This window comes from Nycticebus coucang, chromosome 21 (assembly GCF_027406575.1).
Source record: "Nycticebus coucang isolate mNycCou1 chromosome 21, mNycCou1.pri, whole genome shotgun sequence".
In the NCBI taxonomy this organism is placed as follows: domain Eukaryota; kingdom Metazoa; phylum Chordata; class Mammalia; order Primates; family Lorisidae; genus Nycticebus; species Nycticebus coucang.
In genome coordinates, this window is record NC_069800.1 from 35,013,996 (window position 1) to 35,029,162 (window position 15,167).

Below are 15,167 nucleotides of genomic sequence, written 5' to 3' on the forward strand. Positions count from 1 at the left end.
ACCTAAGTGACTCCCAATGTATCCAAAGTCCTAGCTTGAACGACCTCTCCTCAAGGCCTTCCCTATCATCCTTACCTCTCATGACTTAAGGGGTACTCAGAGGGGCTCTCATACATTCCTTTCAGCAAGGAACACCCTAAAATGCAATTATATTGTCTTCTCATTTCTTTGCCCCCTCTTCCTTGATGCTAAGGGCTGTAACTTAGTCACCTTATCTTCCCCGTATACATACATGCTCAGTGGCCAGCCCACAAGTGTCTGTTAGAAAGGATGTCTGACTTAGAATAGTGAAAATCATAAAGACAACAGTGAGAATGATGGTTTCTAGACATTATGGAGAGGGGGAGGTTGAGAGTTATAGTTTCTGTTTTACAAGATGAAGAACATTATGGAGACAAATGGTGGTGATGAATGCATAACATAAAATTATTTAATTCCACTAAACTACATATTTAAAATAGTTAAGGTGATAAATTTTATGTTGTCTATATTTTACCACACCAAAAAATAATGATAATTTGTTTAAAATGGACATCTTGATAATACACAAGAGAACATCTGCTATGTATTATGTTTTCCATGAACAAATCCTGCCCTCTTCTGGTCAAGTATATTACCACATCAAGAATACAGGAGCCAGTGTTCTATGGAATGAAATAAAGCTAACACTTGAACCAATTTAACACAATGCTAATAGTTAAAAACTACATAACATCACTGGCAAGGCATCTGTAATAAAAAAGGGACTAGATACATGAACCCAGCCTCAAAAATTAACAATCATGCAATTAACAAAAGTGACGTCAAAAAGAATTTAATGTAGAAATAACACTTTTTAATACACATGGGCATATAACAGTAAACAAAAGGATAAATAACATTCAGACCTCTTTCAAACGGCCTGACCATTTTGAACTGACAATATTTTCAGTTTGTTCCAGATGTTTCTTAAAGGTAAAAAGATCATTGAAGTTAAAGTTGTGCTGGGAAACTTACCAATGTCATAAGCCATGAAATCTGAAGAGAAGCATTTGGCACCGTGGCTCATAGATGTGTCATTATGTGTGTTTCCTCCAAACACCAGCATGTTTCCACTCACTATTACAGCTGTGTGCAAGTAACGGAAAAATCGGCTGTCCTTAAGAATGGTCCTTTTGAGTTTATTTAGAAATAATAAATACAAGGTTAGTTTTTAAAGAGCACTTATCTACCTATTAAAGCAAACATAACCATTTTATTACCTTCAGACACAATGTGCAAATACTTGTAGATTTGTCCCTAAATATAAATTTCTCAAGAATAAATATATAAAATTTTAAATTTTGACAAAATAATATTAAGAGCCTTAAAATGTTAATATCCCATAGCCCTATAATTCCACTTTCTGAGCAGAAATCACATGAAATATAGATGACACTTATGTACAATGCTTTCTTCTTCTTTTATTTATTTATTTATTTATTTGGACACAGAGTCTCATTTTGTTGCCCTCAGTAGAGTGCCATGGCATCATACCTCACAGCAACCTCAAACTCTTGGGCTCAAGTGATTCTCTTGCCTCAGTCTCCCAAGTAGTTAGGACTACAGGCACCCGCTACAACACCTGGCTATTTTTAGAGATGACGTCTTGCTCTGGCTCAGCCTGGTTTCAAACCTGTGCGCTCAGGCAATCCATCTACCTCAGTCTTCCAGAGTGCCAGGGTTACAGGCATGAACCACCACACCTGGCCTCACAATGCTTTCTTTTTTTTTTTTTGAGACAGAGCCTCAAGCTGTTGCCCTGGATAGAGTACTGTGGCATCACAGCTCACAGCAACTCCAACTCCTGGGCTCAAGCGAGTCTCCTGCCTCCGTCTCCCAAGTAGCTGGGACTACAGGCGCCCAACACAATGCCCAGCTATTTTTTGGTTACAGCCATCACTATTGTTTGGCAGGCCCAGGCTGGATTCGAACCCACCAGCTCAGGTGTACGTGGCTGGCACCTTAGCCACTTGAGCCACAGGCGCTGAGCCCACAGTGCTTTCTTAATGAGACAAAAGGTAGAAACCAAAGCTTCCAACCACACAAGCTCAGTATACCTAAACAGTGAATTATCACACAGTCATCAAAAATGATGACTTTTATGACAAAGTATAAAACAGTATCCACAGCATGGTATCAAATATGTGAGGAAATACAGAAAGACAGAAGAGAAACCACTGCTTTTTAGTTACATTATTTCATAATTCAAATAGCTTTATATTTGTTAAAATTAGCATATGTTTATATATAGTTCAGAGTGAGAACATCCTGTTTGATGATTTTATGAAATGCCAGTAACTAATCCCAAAGTTGATGCTTTGCTGATCATGAAAAAGTTAAAAAAAATGGATATATTCTACTTAATCACAAAAGTGTACACAAACTATGTACAAGCTATAATATTTCTTCCTCAAGATTTTGAAGAACTCAAACTGTATAATAGTGTTCTGTGTATAAAAACTGAAAACAAGTCAGGTTGAGCACGGTGGCTCATGCCTGTAATCCCAGCACTTGGGAGGCTGAGGTGCGTGGATTGCCTGAGCTCATAGGTTCAAAACCAGCCTGAGCCAGAACAAGACCTTGTCTCTAAAAAAACTGCTGGGCGTTGTGGCAGGTGCCTGTAGTCCCAGCTACTTGGAAGGCTGAGGCAAGAGAAGCACTTAAGCCCAGGAGTGTGACACCACAGCACTCTACCAAGGGTGACACAGGGAGAGTTTGTCTCAAAAAAAAAAAATTGAAAACAAGTCAAAAAATGCCAAACATTTTCTAACCAATCTATTATAGAATTATAGACTAATGCAACAAAATAAATACTAGCTACTTTACTAATTTCTGCTTCTCAATTATTTCTATGTACAGTGCTGAACAAAATTATCTGCCAGGACTGAAAATAAAGATATAGCACAATATCATCTCAACTATTAGTTCTACAGAATTCACACCTTAAAGTGAAAGCTCAAGAAAAGTACCCACCACATCTGGGTATCCACATGATATCTATAGAGATCATCTGCGAGCCGGTATTTATTGGCACTAAAAGCCTTGTAGCCGCCATGAACATACAGGGCCCTGGTCTTGTGGTCGTAAACACTGCTGTGGCCATAGCCACCTTGCACAAGGGCACCATGGGTCTGTAATATACTCCATGTGTTCTTATCTGGAAAGGGAAAACAGTTAAAGGAAACAGGGCAGACTCCTCCTCTCTAATACTTAAAATGTCCAAATAGTTGAGGGTATGAGTAGGGATTTCAAGAGACCTGATACATATAACTTCTTTTATCTACTTGTTTTTAAAATAAAGCCACCTAAAATTTATACAAAAGCCATGTGTCCAAACTCCAACCTATTAAATGTTCTAATATGGCACGTAGGAAAAGAATTACACTAAATTTAAAAGACTCAGATCCATTAAGTAATATTTAACTCCTTATGACCTTTGGTGATCAATACACTGATGTACTTTATAGGTCTACTTTCTCAAGGTATCAATTATAGGAACTCCAATTGCACAGTAATGGATATGATAAAATTTACCCAAAGGGAGTATTATACACAGAAAGGCTGTAAAATTCATGTGCAATTTAAAATTACACACAAACTTTACGGACACCCTGTATTACGAGAAGGCACACTTCATTGAACCAGTCTCTAAAGGGCTATGCAATTTATTTTCTTCAGAATATTTGTTGTCTTGAACAGTTTTTTTAAAGATTATTTTTAACACTGAAAGTATTTTGTTTGTTTGTTTTTTTACTGGAAGTATTTTGTCCCATCTTTGGCACCTTGCCAACTTGACAGCAACAAATACATACATTCTATATAGCATATTAATAATCTGAATTTCACTGGTAATACATCAAAGTTAAATGTATTTCAAGTACTGGATCAAGGTTAGCTTGAATTTTGTTAAACAGTCATAATAATAAAATAGAGGATTTAAATTTGACATTCAAAAAACAACCACTAGAAAAAATATACCTACCCAAGTCATATTCCTGAACATTGCTTATATAGCCATAGAGAGGGCAGTGACCAAAGATGATCAGCATAACCACTCGGCCACTATTCAGTGTGACAATGTGTGCCGAGTGCCCAACCACTGCATACTGCTCCTTTGCCTTAGGGGTCAACAATATCCATGATTCATTATGAATATGAAACACTCTCAACTCATTGGTCACATTGCCTGTTGAATCAATTTTTCCTCCATACATGTAAATTTTATCCTAGGGGAAAAACATAAATAAAATTTTTTAAAACACTGAAAAGATCAAATCTGAGAATAGAAAAAGATCAGTTCAAAAACTCAGTAATTATTCTCATCTTAAAAGGGTTAATGAAATGCCTCTAAAAAAGATGGAGAAAGGAACAACAGGAAATAAAATTAATCATGTTCTGTATCTGTAACACTTCACTACTTTTCTTGGCCTTCCTCATATGACTACAAAAACAAAGAAGTGAAAACAATTGTTCAGTAACATTACAATGTGGTTATTCTTGGCTAAGCTTATTAATGAGTATAAAAGCTAATCTACACTTTTTAATCTCTATTTTTAACCCTTTAGGACCATAATTATAATATTCCAGGAAAATTTAAAGCCATTAAAATCTCTTGAGTTAAAGAACTTACATCTCCCACCAACAGAAAGTTTTCACCAATTAGAAACTAACATTGCATAGCTTTTTAATTATATAGTAAATACATGAAGTACTAAGGAAGAGTTTAGTTTCTTATTTAGTACAGAGTGGAGATGTTTTACCTTGTATAATGCCAAAGAATGACCATATCTAACAACCACGTTGTTCACAGAACGGTTTAGTGGAAGCCACTCCCTAGAAGCAAGGTCATATCTACAAAACAAACAGATCATATTTTCAAGTCATACCTACAAAATAGAACATCTTGTACTCCTTTATTTGTGATATTATCCAGTTTTGAAAATGCTCATTAAGTAGGGAGACACTTATCACCTTGACAAACAAATCTGACACATGTGAGAAGTTAGAAAGGGGAGCTGGACTATATATATGATCCTGGGACAAGAAAGAAAAATCTACTAGATGTTTCTAATACTCCTGAAAACCTCTTCTACATACAGTCTAAATAACTGGACATTTGTGTTATATTCAAGGGATTTGTTTCATTTTGTTTTGTTTAAAGAGACAGTACTTGCTCTGTCATCCCAGCTGGAATGCAATGACTCCATCATAGCTCACTATAACCTTGAACTCCTGGGCTCAAATAATTTACCTGCCTCGGCCTCACAAGTAGCTAGGACTACAGGCATGCACCACCATGCCCGGCTAAGTTTTTAATTTTTTGTAGAGACAGAGTCTCAGTACGTTGTCCAGGCCGGTCTTAAACTCCTGGCCTCAGGTGATCCTCCCACCTCGGCCTCCCCAAGCACTGGGTTACTGGTGTGAGCAACATGCCTGGCCTGACTTAACCTTTTTTTTTTTTTTTATTGTTGGGGATTCATTGAGGGTACAATACTGACTTAAACTTTTATTAAAACAAGTTTTAGGAACATACTCCTCCACCAGAATCACCTCTACAGATCTTGCTGCCCCTTTCACCAGTCACTGAAGATACTTTCTCTTATGGATCGCTTACACCTGAGACGGACTACAGAACACCACATGCCAGAGGTGGAAGTCCAAGTCAACCACAGAAGAACAGCCTCACTGAGCAAACAAGAGTCAGTTGTACCCGAGGTGTTCTCAGCAGCGACAAGCTCCTGTGGTGGATTTCCAGGCTGAACTAAGACAGGCATTCTTAGCTGAGACATCAAGAGGTGGTTAAAGCAGTATTAGAACAGTGAAGAAACTGATCACAAACAAAAACCAGGCTCCATCTATTGTTTGAAGTTTCTGCCCAGCTTGCATTATTTCTAGGAGATCCTGCCTCACACCTTTATCCACAGCCTTCCCTTTGGTCTTAAATCAAGAAGTTTTAACTGTGGACATCAGATTTGGTGGAGCAGCAATCATGACTGTGGGCAAGAGTAGCAAGATGCTGCAGCACATTGACTACAGAATGAGATGTATCCTGCAAGACAGCTGGATCTTCATTGGCACCTTCAAGGCTTTTGACAAACATATGAATTTGATTCTCTGTGACTGTGATGAGTTCAGGAAGATCAAGCCGAAGAATGCGAAGCAGCCAGAACGTGAAGAAAAGCGGGTTTGGGGTCTGGTATTGCTGCGTGGGGAGAGCTTGGTATCCGTGACTGTGGAGGGGTCACCCCCCAAAGATACTGGCATCGCTTGAGTACCACTTGCTGGAGCTGCAGGAGGCCCTAGAGTTGGTAGGGCAGCTGGCAGAGGAGTACCAGCTGGCGTACCAATTCCCCAGGCTCCTGCTGGGTTAGCAGGTCCAGTCAGAGGAGATGGGGGACCATCCCAGCAGGTAATGACCCCACAGGGAAGAGGCACTGTAGCAGCTGCTGCCGTTGCTGCTTCTGCCAGCATTGCTGGAGCCTGACCCAGTATCCCCCAGGATGAGGGACCCCAACTCCCCCTGTAGGCAGAGCAACACCACCTCCAGGCATTATGGCTCCTCCACCTGGTATGAGACCACCCATGGGCCCACCAATTGGACTTCCTCCTGCTCGAGGGACACCAATAGGTATGCCCCCTCCAGGAATGAGACCCCCTCCACCAAGAATTAGAGGTCCACCTCCCCCAGGAATGCGTCCTCCCAGACCTTAGGATACTGATAATATTGATATGTCTCAGTCACTCCTCCTCACCCCGCAATGTGTCTTGTGAAATTGTGTAGTGTTTGTGAGCTTTCTGTCCCATTTCTGCATTAATAATAGCTAATAATAAATGCATAGAGCAATTAAACTGTGAAAGAAAAAAACTTTTATTTCATTTAATCATAAGAAAGTAACAGGTACTGAAAAGGGGATGATAAATCTTACTACTCCATTTTGCTTTATAAACTATTATTTTATTATATATTCATACTATTCTTTTACTGATTACCCTAGAAATTGTAACTCACATCCTTGATTTAGCAAAGCTTAGTATAAATTAGTACTTATACCATTTCCTGGGCAATTCAGGGTCCTTAAACTCCATTTTGCCCATTTACCAACACCACCTGCTTTTTGTGCTTTCTTGGTGTGTATTTTAATTCTGTACTCTAAATCCCGTAGGATATTATTACTTTATACAACTAATACTCAATTAAGTTTATCCTTCTACTTAAAGAACCCTTTTACTACAAGGCTGGTGGAGAGTAAATCCCTCTGTTTTTGTTCATGTGAAAATAGCTTTATTTCTTCTCCATTTCTGAAGTATATTTTCTTACTGGCTACAGAACATGAGTTGGGAACTACAGCCTGTGGGCCAGCAGCCTGTTTGTGTAAAAAAGATTTTGTTGGAACCCAGCCTCGCCTATTTACTTAACGATCATCTATGGCAGTTTTCATGCAACAATGGCAGAAGAGCTTATATGGCCTACAAGTGTAAGATATTTACCACCTCTGGTGCTTCAAGAAAAAGTGTGTCAACCCTCAGTGAACAATTCTATGTTGGCACTTATTTTCTTTTCTTCTAAAGTGTCAAATCCATTGGTTTGGTTTCCATTGTTTTTATTAAGATAGTTTTCAGTCTTTACTGTTTAAGATTTTTATCAAAAAGGAAATGATAATCAAGTAAAAGAAATTACTATCCTTTCCTTTATCTAATTGATTTAAAATGTAACATTTTTAAGCCAGAACACCATTACAGCAATTCATCTATCCTATGTATGTATTTCAAGACCATTAAAATAAAAAATGCCAAAAAGAAAATAATTTATATTCCTATCATGTAATTTGTATTTATACACTGTTGAATAGTCACATTCAATATCTTAAATATTCACTTTTAGTTTCCATTTTGAAAAAATTACTTTTTTGTGTTTATAAAAAAATTATATCGGGGCGGCGCCTGTGGCTCAGTGAGTAGGGCGCCAGCCCCATATGCCGAGGGTGGCGGGTTCAAACCCAGCCCCGGCCAAACTGCAACCAAAAAATAGCCGGGCGTTGTGGTGGGCGCCTGTAGTCCCAGCTGCTCGGGAGGCTGAGGCAAGAGAATTGCGTAAGCCCAAGAGTTAAGAGGTTGCTGTGAGCCGTGTGACGCCACAGCACTCTACCTGAGGGCGGTACAGTGAGACTCGGTCTCTACAAAAAAAAAAAAAAAAAATTATATCCTTATCATAAAGAATGTAAGCAATACAAAAAAAAGAGTAAAAAGTTTATTCTATCATCTAGAAACAAAGTACATACGCAGATAGAATATATAGACAAAATACATTTATATAAAGGGGATTGTACTATAATTTTAATAATGTTAATTTTAATTTTCATAAAATTACCAGGAAAAAAAAAGGAGCCAAAGGAAAACCAAAGCTATTGCTGAAGTTTAAGTAAATGCTTGCTTCTTTTCTACAAAGAAGTTTAAAGTTTAACTTTGCATAAAGTTTCACCTTGATAATTGGATTTTAAAAATTACCAAAAAAAGAATACAAGGAAAAAGATGTAAGAAAGTTTTGTCACAATAGCAAAAAAGGAAGCAAATAAATGTCAATCAATTGAAAATGGATTACATAAATCCTAATATATCCATATAACAGAATTACACAGCATGAAAAATATACTCACACTCCAGTAACATATATCAATATGAGCCCCCAAACAGTGTGAAGCTAAAAAAGCAAAATGTAGAATATTGTTTCTATAAGGACTAAATGATATATATTTAAAGTATAAAGATATATTCTTATATATGTGAAGAAATAACACCAGAATCAGGGTATGGTTTATCTCTGGGACTTGGAGGAACTTAACAATAGTTGTTACCTGAATTAGTAATGTTTTGTTTCCTAATCTGGGTGGTGATGGATTGGTATTCTAATACCAATGAATATTGGTATTCAATATTGAATACCAATATTCATTGGTATTAGAAAAGTTTTTTTCTAAACTTTTCCTTCTGTCTCAAATTATTTATTTATTTATTTATTTATTATTTATTTAGTTTTTGAGACACAGTCTCACACTATGGCCCCAGCTAGAGTGCAGGGATGTGAGCCTAGCTCACCGCAACCTTGAACTCCTGGGCTCAAGCCATTTTCCTACCTCAGCCTCCCGAGTAGCTGAGACTAATAGGCATGCATCACAAAACCAATTTTTTCTGTTTTTTTAGTAGAGAGGGCATGTTGCTCTTTCTCAAAGTTGATCTCAAACTCCTGACCTCAAGCAATCCTCCCGCCTTAGGTTCCCAGAGAGCTAAGATGACAGGCATGAGCCGCTGTGCCCAGACTGTCTTAAATACTTACACATGATCTGAAGCAAATATAACAAAATGGTAACACCTATTAAATACAAACAACACATAAATTGGTTCTAGCTATTATTTTACATGTTTTTGGACCATTCCACACTTTTTAAAATACATGAAAAATTATTTAGAGGTTCAATTCAGTTTAGTTTTAAAATTACACACAATTTAATTTTACAGAATCTACCAACTTCTTGCTTTAAAAGTTGAAAATCCTCTTAAGCCCAGGTGCTGTGGCTCACGCCTGTAATCCTAGCACTCTGGTAGGCTGAGGTGGGTGGATTGCTTGAGCTCGTGAGTTCAAAAACAGCCTGAGCAAGAGAGCGATGCCATCTCCATAATAGCTGGCAGTTATGGCGGGCCTCTGTACTCCCAGCTACTTGGGAAGCTGAGGCAAGAGAATCTCTTGAGCCCAGGAGTTTGAAGTTTCTGTGATCTATGACACCACAGCATTCTACCAAGGGCCATCAAAGTAAGACTCTAAAGTCTCAAAAAAAAAAGTTGAAAATCCATTAGCACTCAGATTTCTTCCTATTTCTTCTCCCAATTTTTGTTATATAATTTTTACAGTGTCCAAGTTCTTAACCCTTACATTACATTCTAAAACAAATCCATAGTTATTTACTACTACATGTATATTTTAGCTGAGTCAATTTCCTCAGACTTCTTACTTCAACTTCTCCTTCGTGAGTTATGCAATTCTTAACTGGCTGGATTTCACTGTCAAGTGGGTTTTCTTTTTTCTTTTTAAGAACAACTACATGTACTCATTTCCTTGAGTTCATTTATGTTAGAATATCTGCTTGTGGCCGGGCGTGGCAGCTTATGCCTATAATCATAGCACTCTGGGAGGCCAAAACAGGAGGATTGCTTGAGCTCAAGAGTTTGAGACCAGCCTGAGCAAAACCAAGACCTCGTCTCTACTAAAAATAGAAAAACTAGCTGGGCGTAGTGGCACATGGCTATAATCACGCTACTCGGGAGGCTGAGGTTAAGAGGATTGCCCAAGCCCAAGAGTTTGAGGTTGCTGTGAGCTATAAAGCTATGGCACTCTACCCAGGGCACAAAGTGAGCTTTGTCTCAAAAACAAAAAGAATATCTGCTTGCTAACTTTATAGCTGAATGACATCTTGGCTAGGTGTGCTATACTTAGGCTGTCCTTTCTTCCCTTCAGAACTCTGCAGATGCAGCTCCCTTGAATGTCTAAGGTCAGCTTGATTTTCTTCCCCACTTAGGTGGTTTGCTTTTCAGCCCAGAAACTTGAAGAATTCTCAATCACTCTCATTCGCTCTCCCTCATCCCACTCCCCTCTACCTTTCACTATGCTATTAAGAAATAACATTGTACTTTACTTAAAGCAGAAATGACTTAAACTCATCCAGGAAAATGTTTTTACAAAATGGACTACACAGAATTGCAACACTTTTGTGGAATTCTGGCTATGAAAGATGTTTCCTGAGGACTGCTTTACCTTATCACATTCATACACCTTATGTTCAAGCCAGAGGCTTGTTTCTGTAAGTTTAAAAGTAAGGAAAGAAACAGAGGGAGCACAGAAACAAGTCTCCAAATCATCCAATCCACATCTCTTTCCAGCGACACGGAGGGTGCTCAACCTGCGTCTAAAGCATTTTGCTCCTCCTCAGTGAACACATCAGCCTAAGAGCTTCTCAGAGACCCTTAGGTACTGGCAGATCCCCAATAGCCTAGCTAAAGTGAATGACCAGAAGATACATAATAGGCTATCAGTCTTTTCACAACATAGAGAAACAAACACAAGAATACTAATGCAAGAAAACATATGAAATTCCAAGAATCAACTAATGCCGCTTCTTCTGATAGCTGAGTCCAAGATAACAGAATACTAAACAAGTAGTTCTAAGACCTGAATAAGCAGATAAGCAAAGACAAAACTGTACAAATCCAAAAATAGATGCCTCCCACAGAGTTATTGCCATCTTCCTCACAAATCCCTTGGTTATGATGACTGGCAAGCCCGATAACCACCATGCCGCAGGGCACCTGCTCCAAACTCTAGATTGGCCTGGTCACCCAATCACAGTAACTGGCTACCCTAAAGACTAAGGCAAAGGCTCTGTGGAGACTGGGCATGACTAAACAGCAGGAAACACAGAACTACCTGAAGCTTCCCAAGCAATAATTTAACTTGACCAAATTGGGTTTTGTTGTTAACAAACTGTAAAATCTTCCTGAAACACCTTGTGCTATTTCAATCCGTTTGTTCTCTGTGTTAGGTTCTTTTCTTCAACAACAGCATTTCTACTTATATTGGATGATCTTCTTTCACAAGTTTTTGCTTTTCTCTCATTAATTTCAGCCTTTTCACCTGAATCACTGGAATTATCTCAATTAGCCTCTGTTGGTAATTCAATTTTCATTCCAATTTTTGCTATATTTATACTTCTTTAAGTATATTTTTAATATCTCACTTCATCTCATTATCTTATTGTCTTTTAGTTCGTTTTTCTGACTCAAATTCACATTAAGTTGATCTATAGCACAAGCCAATTGGAAGCAATCTCCTCCTGCTCGGTGAACTTACTTTTTTTCTATCACAGGTTTTTTTCAGATGCTGCATTCTTTCTTCTGTTTCACTTTTTCATCATAGAAGATGTACATACTTGCATTTGCTATGACATTACTTCTTTCTTTTTATGTGGTTAGACACAGCTATCTAGACGTTTTATTTGCAATATGTAAGTGATTTCTCAATTCTGCTTTCACTGTATCTAAGATAAATTTATCAAATTTCCATCTCAGCTTCAGTGCAAGTACTGATATATTTTGTTCCATCGACTTCTCTGAAGTCTAAAGAAATGATAGGGGCTCAGATGAAGGAGTATGCAGTTCATTAAAATAAAATACCCAGATTCCCCTCCTTGAGATTTTGCTTAAGTGTCCTATCCAGTGTTCAGGTTATATCCCAATTTAAATAGAAGCTCTGAGTTCTGTGTAAAGAGTCAGCCACTTGGTCAACTTCCCCATTTTTACCCGCTATTCCTCAGTAATTTTTTCTCCTACTCTTCAGTTAAAAGAGTAAAAAAAAACCGGAATTGTCTACTCAGTTTGCTTCTTTCTAAATTTGGAGCTATCAGTAAGAATTCTCAGAATCTCCTCAGTGTGGTTTCTGTGGGGTATGTCACCAGTGATGTTTCTATGAGTCTGTTTTAAAATTTATTGGATTGGGTGATACTTATTCCTTATTTGGTTGCCTGTTGCTCAAAAACTTCTTAAAACTTTCTTTTGCTTAAGGGAAAAAAATTCAGTAATTAAGTTTCACCTGGTAGCCTTAATCCAGTTGAAACTTCAAGACCATTTATTTTGCAAGAAGACCAGTGAGTGACAAAATGGGAACTGCTTTTTAATACAACTTAAAAGTTTTGGCAGCACCTGTAGCTCAGTGGGTAAGGTGCCGGCCACATACACTGAGGTTGGTGGGTTTGAGCCTGGCCCGGACCTGCTAAACAACAACGACAACTCCAACAAAAAATAGCTGGGCTTTGTGGCAGGTGCCTGTAGTCCCAGCTACTTGGGAGGCTGAGGCAAGAGAATCGCTTAAGCCCAGGAGTTGGAGGTTGCTGTGAGCTGTGAAGCCAAGGCACTCTACCCAGGGCAACAGCTTAAGATTTTATCTCAAAAAAAAAAAAAAAAAAAAAAAGTTTCAGGTTAACAAGGTTGTGAGGGAAACAGAGAATAAGAATAATTCCTGAAATATTTTCAAATAAGATAAGAAAATTTATAATTTAAGTTCCAGAAATACTACTTCTGAAAGGACTCACTGTATTTACTTTTCATGAAAGTTCACTATTTGGAACTATACTAACATTTAAATGAAATATATAAAGCCATAAAAATTATGTTCTAATCAAGTACAAGTAGAAAAAAATGCTATAAGCTAGAAAACGAAGTAACTCATGAGGTACATCAGTCAAATAAAAGTGAGCCATAACGCCATGGCACTCCATCCAGGGATGACAGAGTAAGACTCTGTCTCAAAAAAAAAAAAAAAAAGGCGGCCCTGTCTCTCCAAAAAAAAAAAAAGAAGAAGAAGAATTAAATAGAAATTGTAAAACAGAAAACTACGTGACAAACACCAAGACAGAAATTGCAAAGGCTGGGCACAACAGCAGAATGGAGAGGACAGAGGAAAGAATCAGTGAATTTGAAGGTAAAGCAATAGAAATTGCTCAGTCTGAACAACAGAGAAAAAATAGAATTTTTAAAAAGATGAACAGAACCTCAGAGACCTTTGGGACTATAACAAAAAAAATCTAATATTTCTGTCCCTGGAAGAGAGCTGGAAGGAGAGAGGAGAAAGAGAGTATGTCTGGAAAAGTATTTGAAGAAATAATTGCTGAAAATTTCCCAAATTTGGCAAAAAACATGAGCCCATAGGATTTAAGAATCTGGTTGAACTAAAGTATAAAAATAGTATAAACCCAAAGAAGTAGATACCAAAACATTATCAGAGTAAACCTTCTGAAAAGTAAAGACAAAGAATAAAAATCCTCTTTGGGAGGCCGTGGCAGGTGGATTACCTGAGCTCAAGAATTTGAGAATAGCCTGAGCAAGAGAGAGACCTCATATCTAAAAATAACTGGGTGTTGTGATGGGCACCTGTAGTCTTAGCTACTTGGGAGGCTGAGGCAAGAGGATTACTCAAGTTATTGCCCTGGGAAGAGTGATGTGGCATCATAGCTCACAACAACCTCCAACTCTTGGACTCAAGCAATCCTCTTGCCTCAGTTTTTCTATTTTTAGTAGAGACGGGGGTCTCACTTTTGCTCAGGCTGGTCTTGAACTAGTGAACTCAAGCTATCCACCCGCCTCGGTCTCCCAGAGTGCGAGGATTACAGGCATGAGTCATGCACCTGGCCTGCTCATGTGTTTTTGATTTTGTAGGCCAAGTTGTTCTGGCTATTTTAATGTCTACATTTTGGGGGTTTCAGAAAGTATGCTACTACTGCCATATTTCCAGAATCCCTTAAAAAACTGATGTTGGTTTTTAACAATCTTAATTAATCAAAAATTCCTAGAAAAAAATTATAGGCTATAAAATCAGCATGTTCATAAATTTCTTCTAAAAGTCACTCTCCATAGCTAATTACTCTGTGACAATATGTATTCTCCTTTAAAATGAGCAGCATGGGATCAGCAAACAGACCTTGAGCCCTGGGAAGTATTAAACAATGGCATAATTTTCACTTGCAAACTATAAATTTGAACCATTTGACCTATGGAATTATTAGTTAAATTAAAAGATAAAGGCTCAGTGCCCACAGCTCGTGGTTAGGGTGCCAGTCACATACATCAGGGCTGGCAGGTTCGAACCTGGCCCAGGCCTGCTAAACAACAATGACAACTACAACAAAAAAATAGCTGGGCACTATGGGGTGCTTATAGTCCCAGCTACTTGGGAGGCTGAGGCAAAAGAATCACTTAAGCCCAAGAGTTGGAGGTTGCTGTGAGCTGTGACACCACAGCACTCTACTGAAGGTGACAAAATCAAACTCTGTCTCAAAATAAATAAAAGATAAAGCAATCCCCTATTTATACAGAACCTACTACATGTACCTAAAGCAAAATATCAGAGATAATATCTAGACAGATGAATTACTGCTTATCACAACAACAACTTGTATGTGGCTCTCAATTTTAAAAACTAAACATATGCTACAACCCTCTGAAAGATTACTACCAAAATATTAATGGGAATTTTCCTCAACTACTGAAATTATTGATTTTTCTTTTTGCTTATTTGTATTTTAGAAATGATTTTCAAAATGAAAAAT

General features: G+C 38.0%; 1 protein-coding gene and 2 pseudogenes across 4 annotated transcripts in view; 2 read left to right on the forward strand and 1 right to left on the reverse strand.

Moving 5' to 3' along the window:
- ATRN (attractin) overlaps positions 1–15,167 on the reverse strand; it is a 184,325-nt gene that overhangs the window by 88,947 nt on the left and 80,211 nt on the right. For all 3 annotated transcript variants that reach the window (XM_053573893.1, XM_053573894.1, XM_053573895.1), the window contains exons 7-10: positions 4,782–4,872; positions 4,004–4,247; positions 2,995–3,178; positions 997–1,151 (exon numbers count right to left, since the gene is read on the reverse strand). In XM_053573893.1, coding sequence (XP_053429868.1) covers positions 997–1,151; positions 2,995–3,178; positions 4,004–4,247; positions 4,782–4,872 — 674 coding nt within the window. The remainder of the gene's footprint in view (positions 1–996; positions 1,152–2,994; positions 3,179–4,003; positions 4,248–4,781; positions 4,873–15,167) is intronic.
- On the forward strand, positions 5,623–5,824 carry LOC128573612 (SNRPN upstream reading frame protein-like; annotated as a pseudogene).
- On the forward strand, positions 6,011–6,878 carry LOC128573610 (small nuclear ribonucleoprotein-associated protein N-like; annotated as a pseudogene). Its single transcript, XR_008376496.1, has one exon. The product of XR_008376496.1 is annotated as a small nuclear ribonucleoprotein-associated protein N-like (transcript).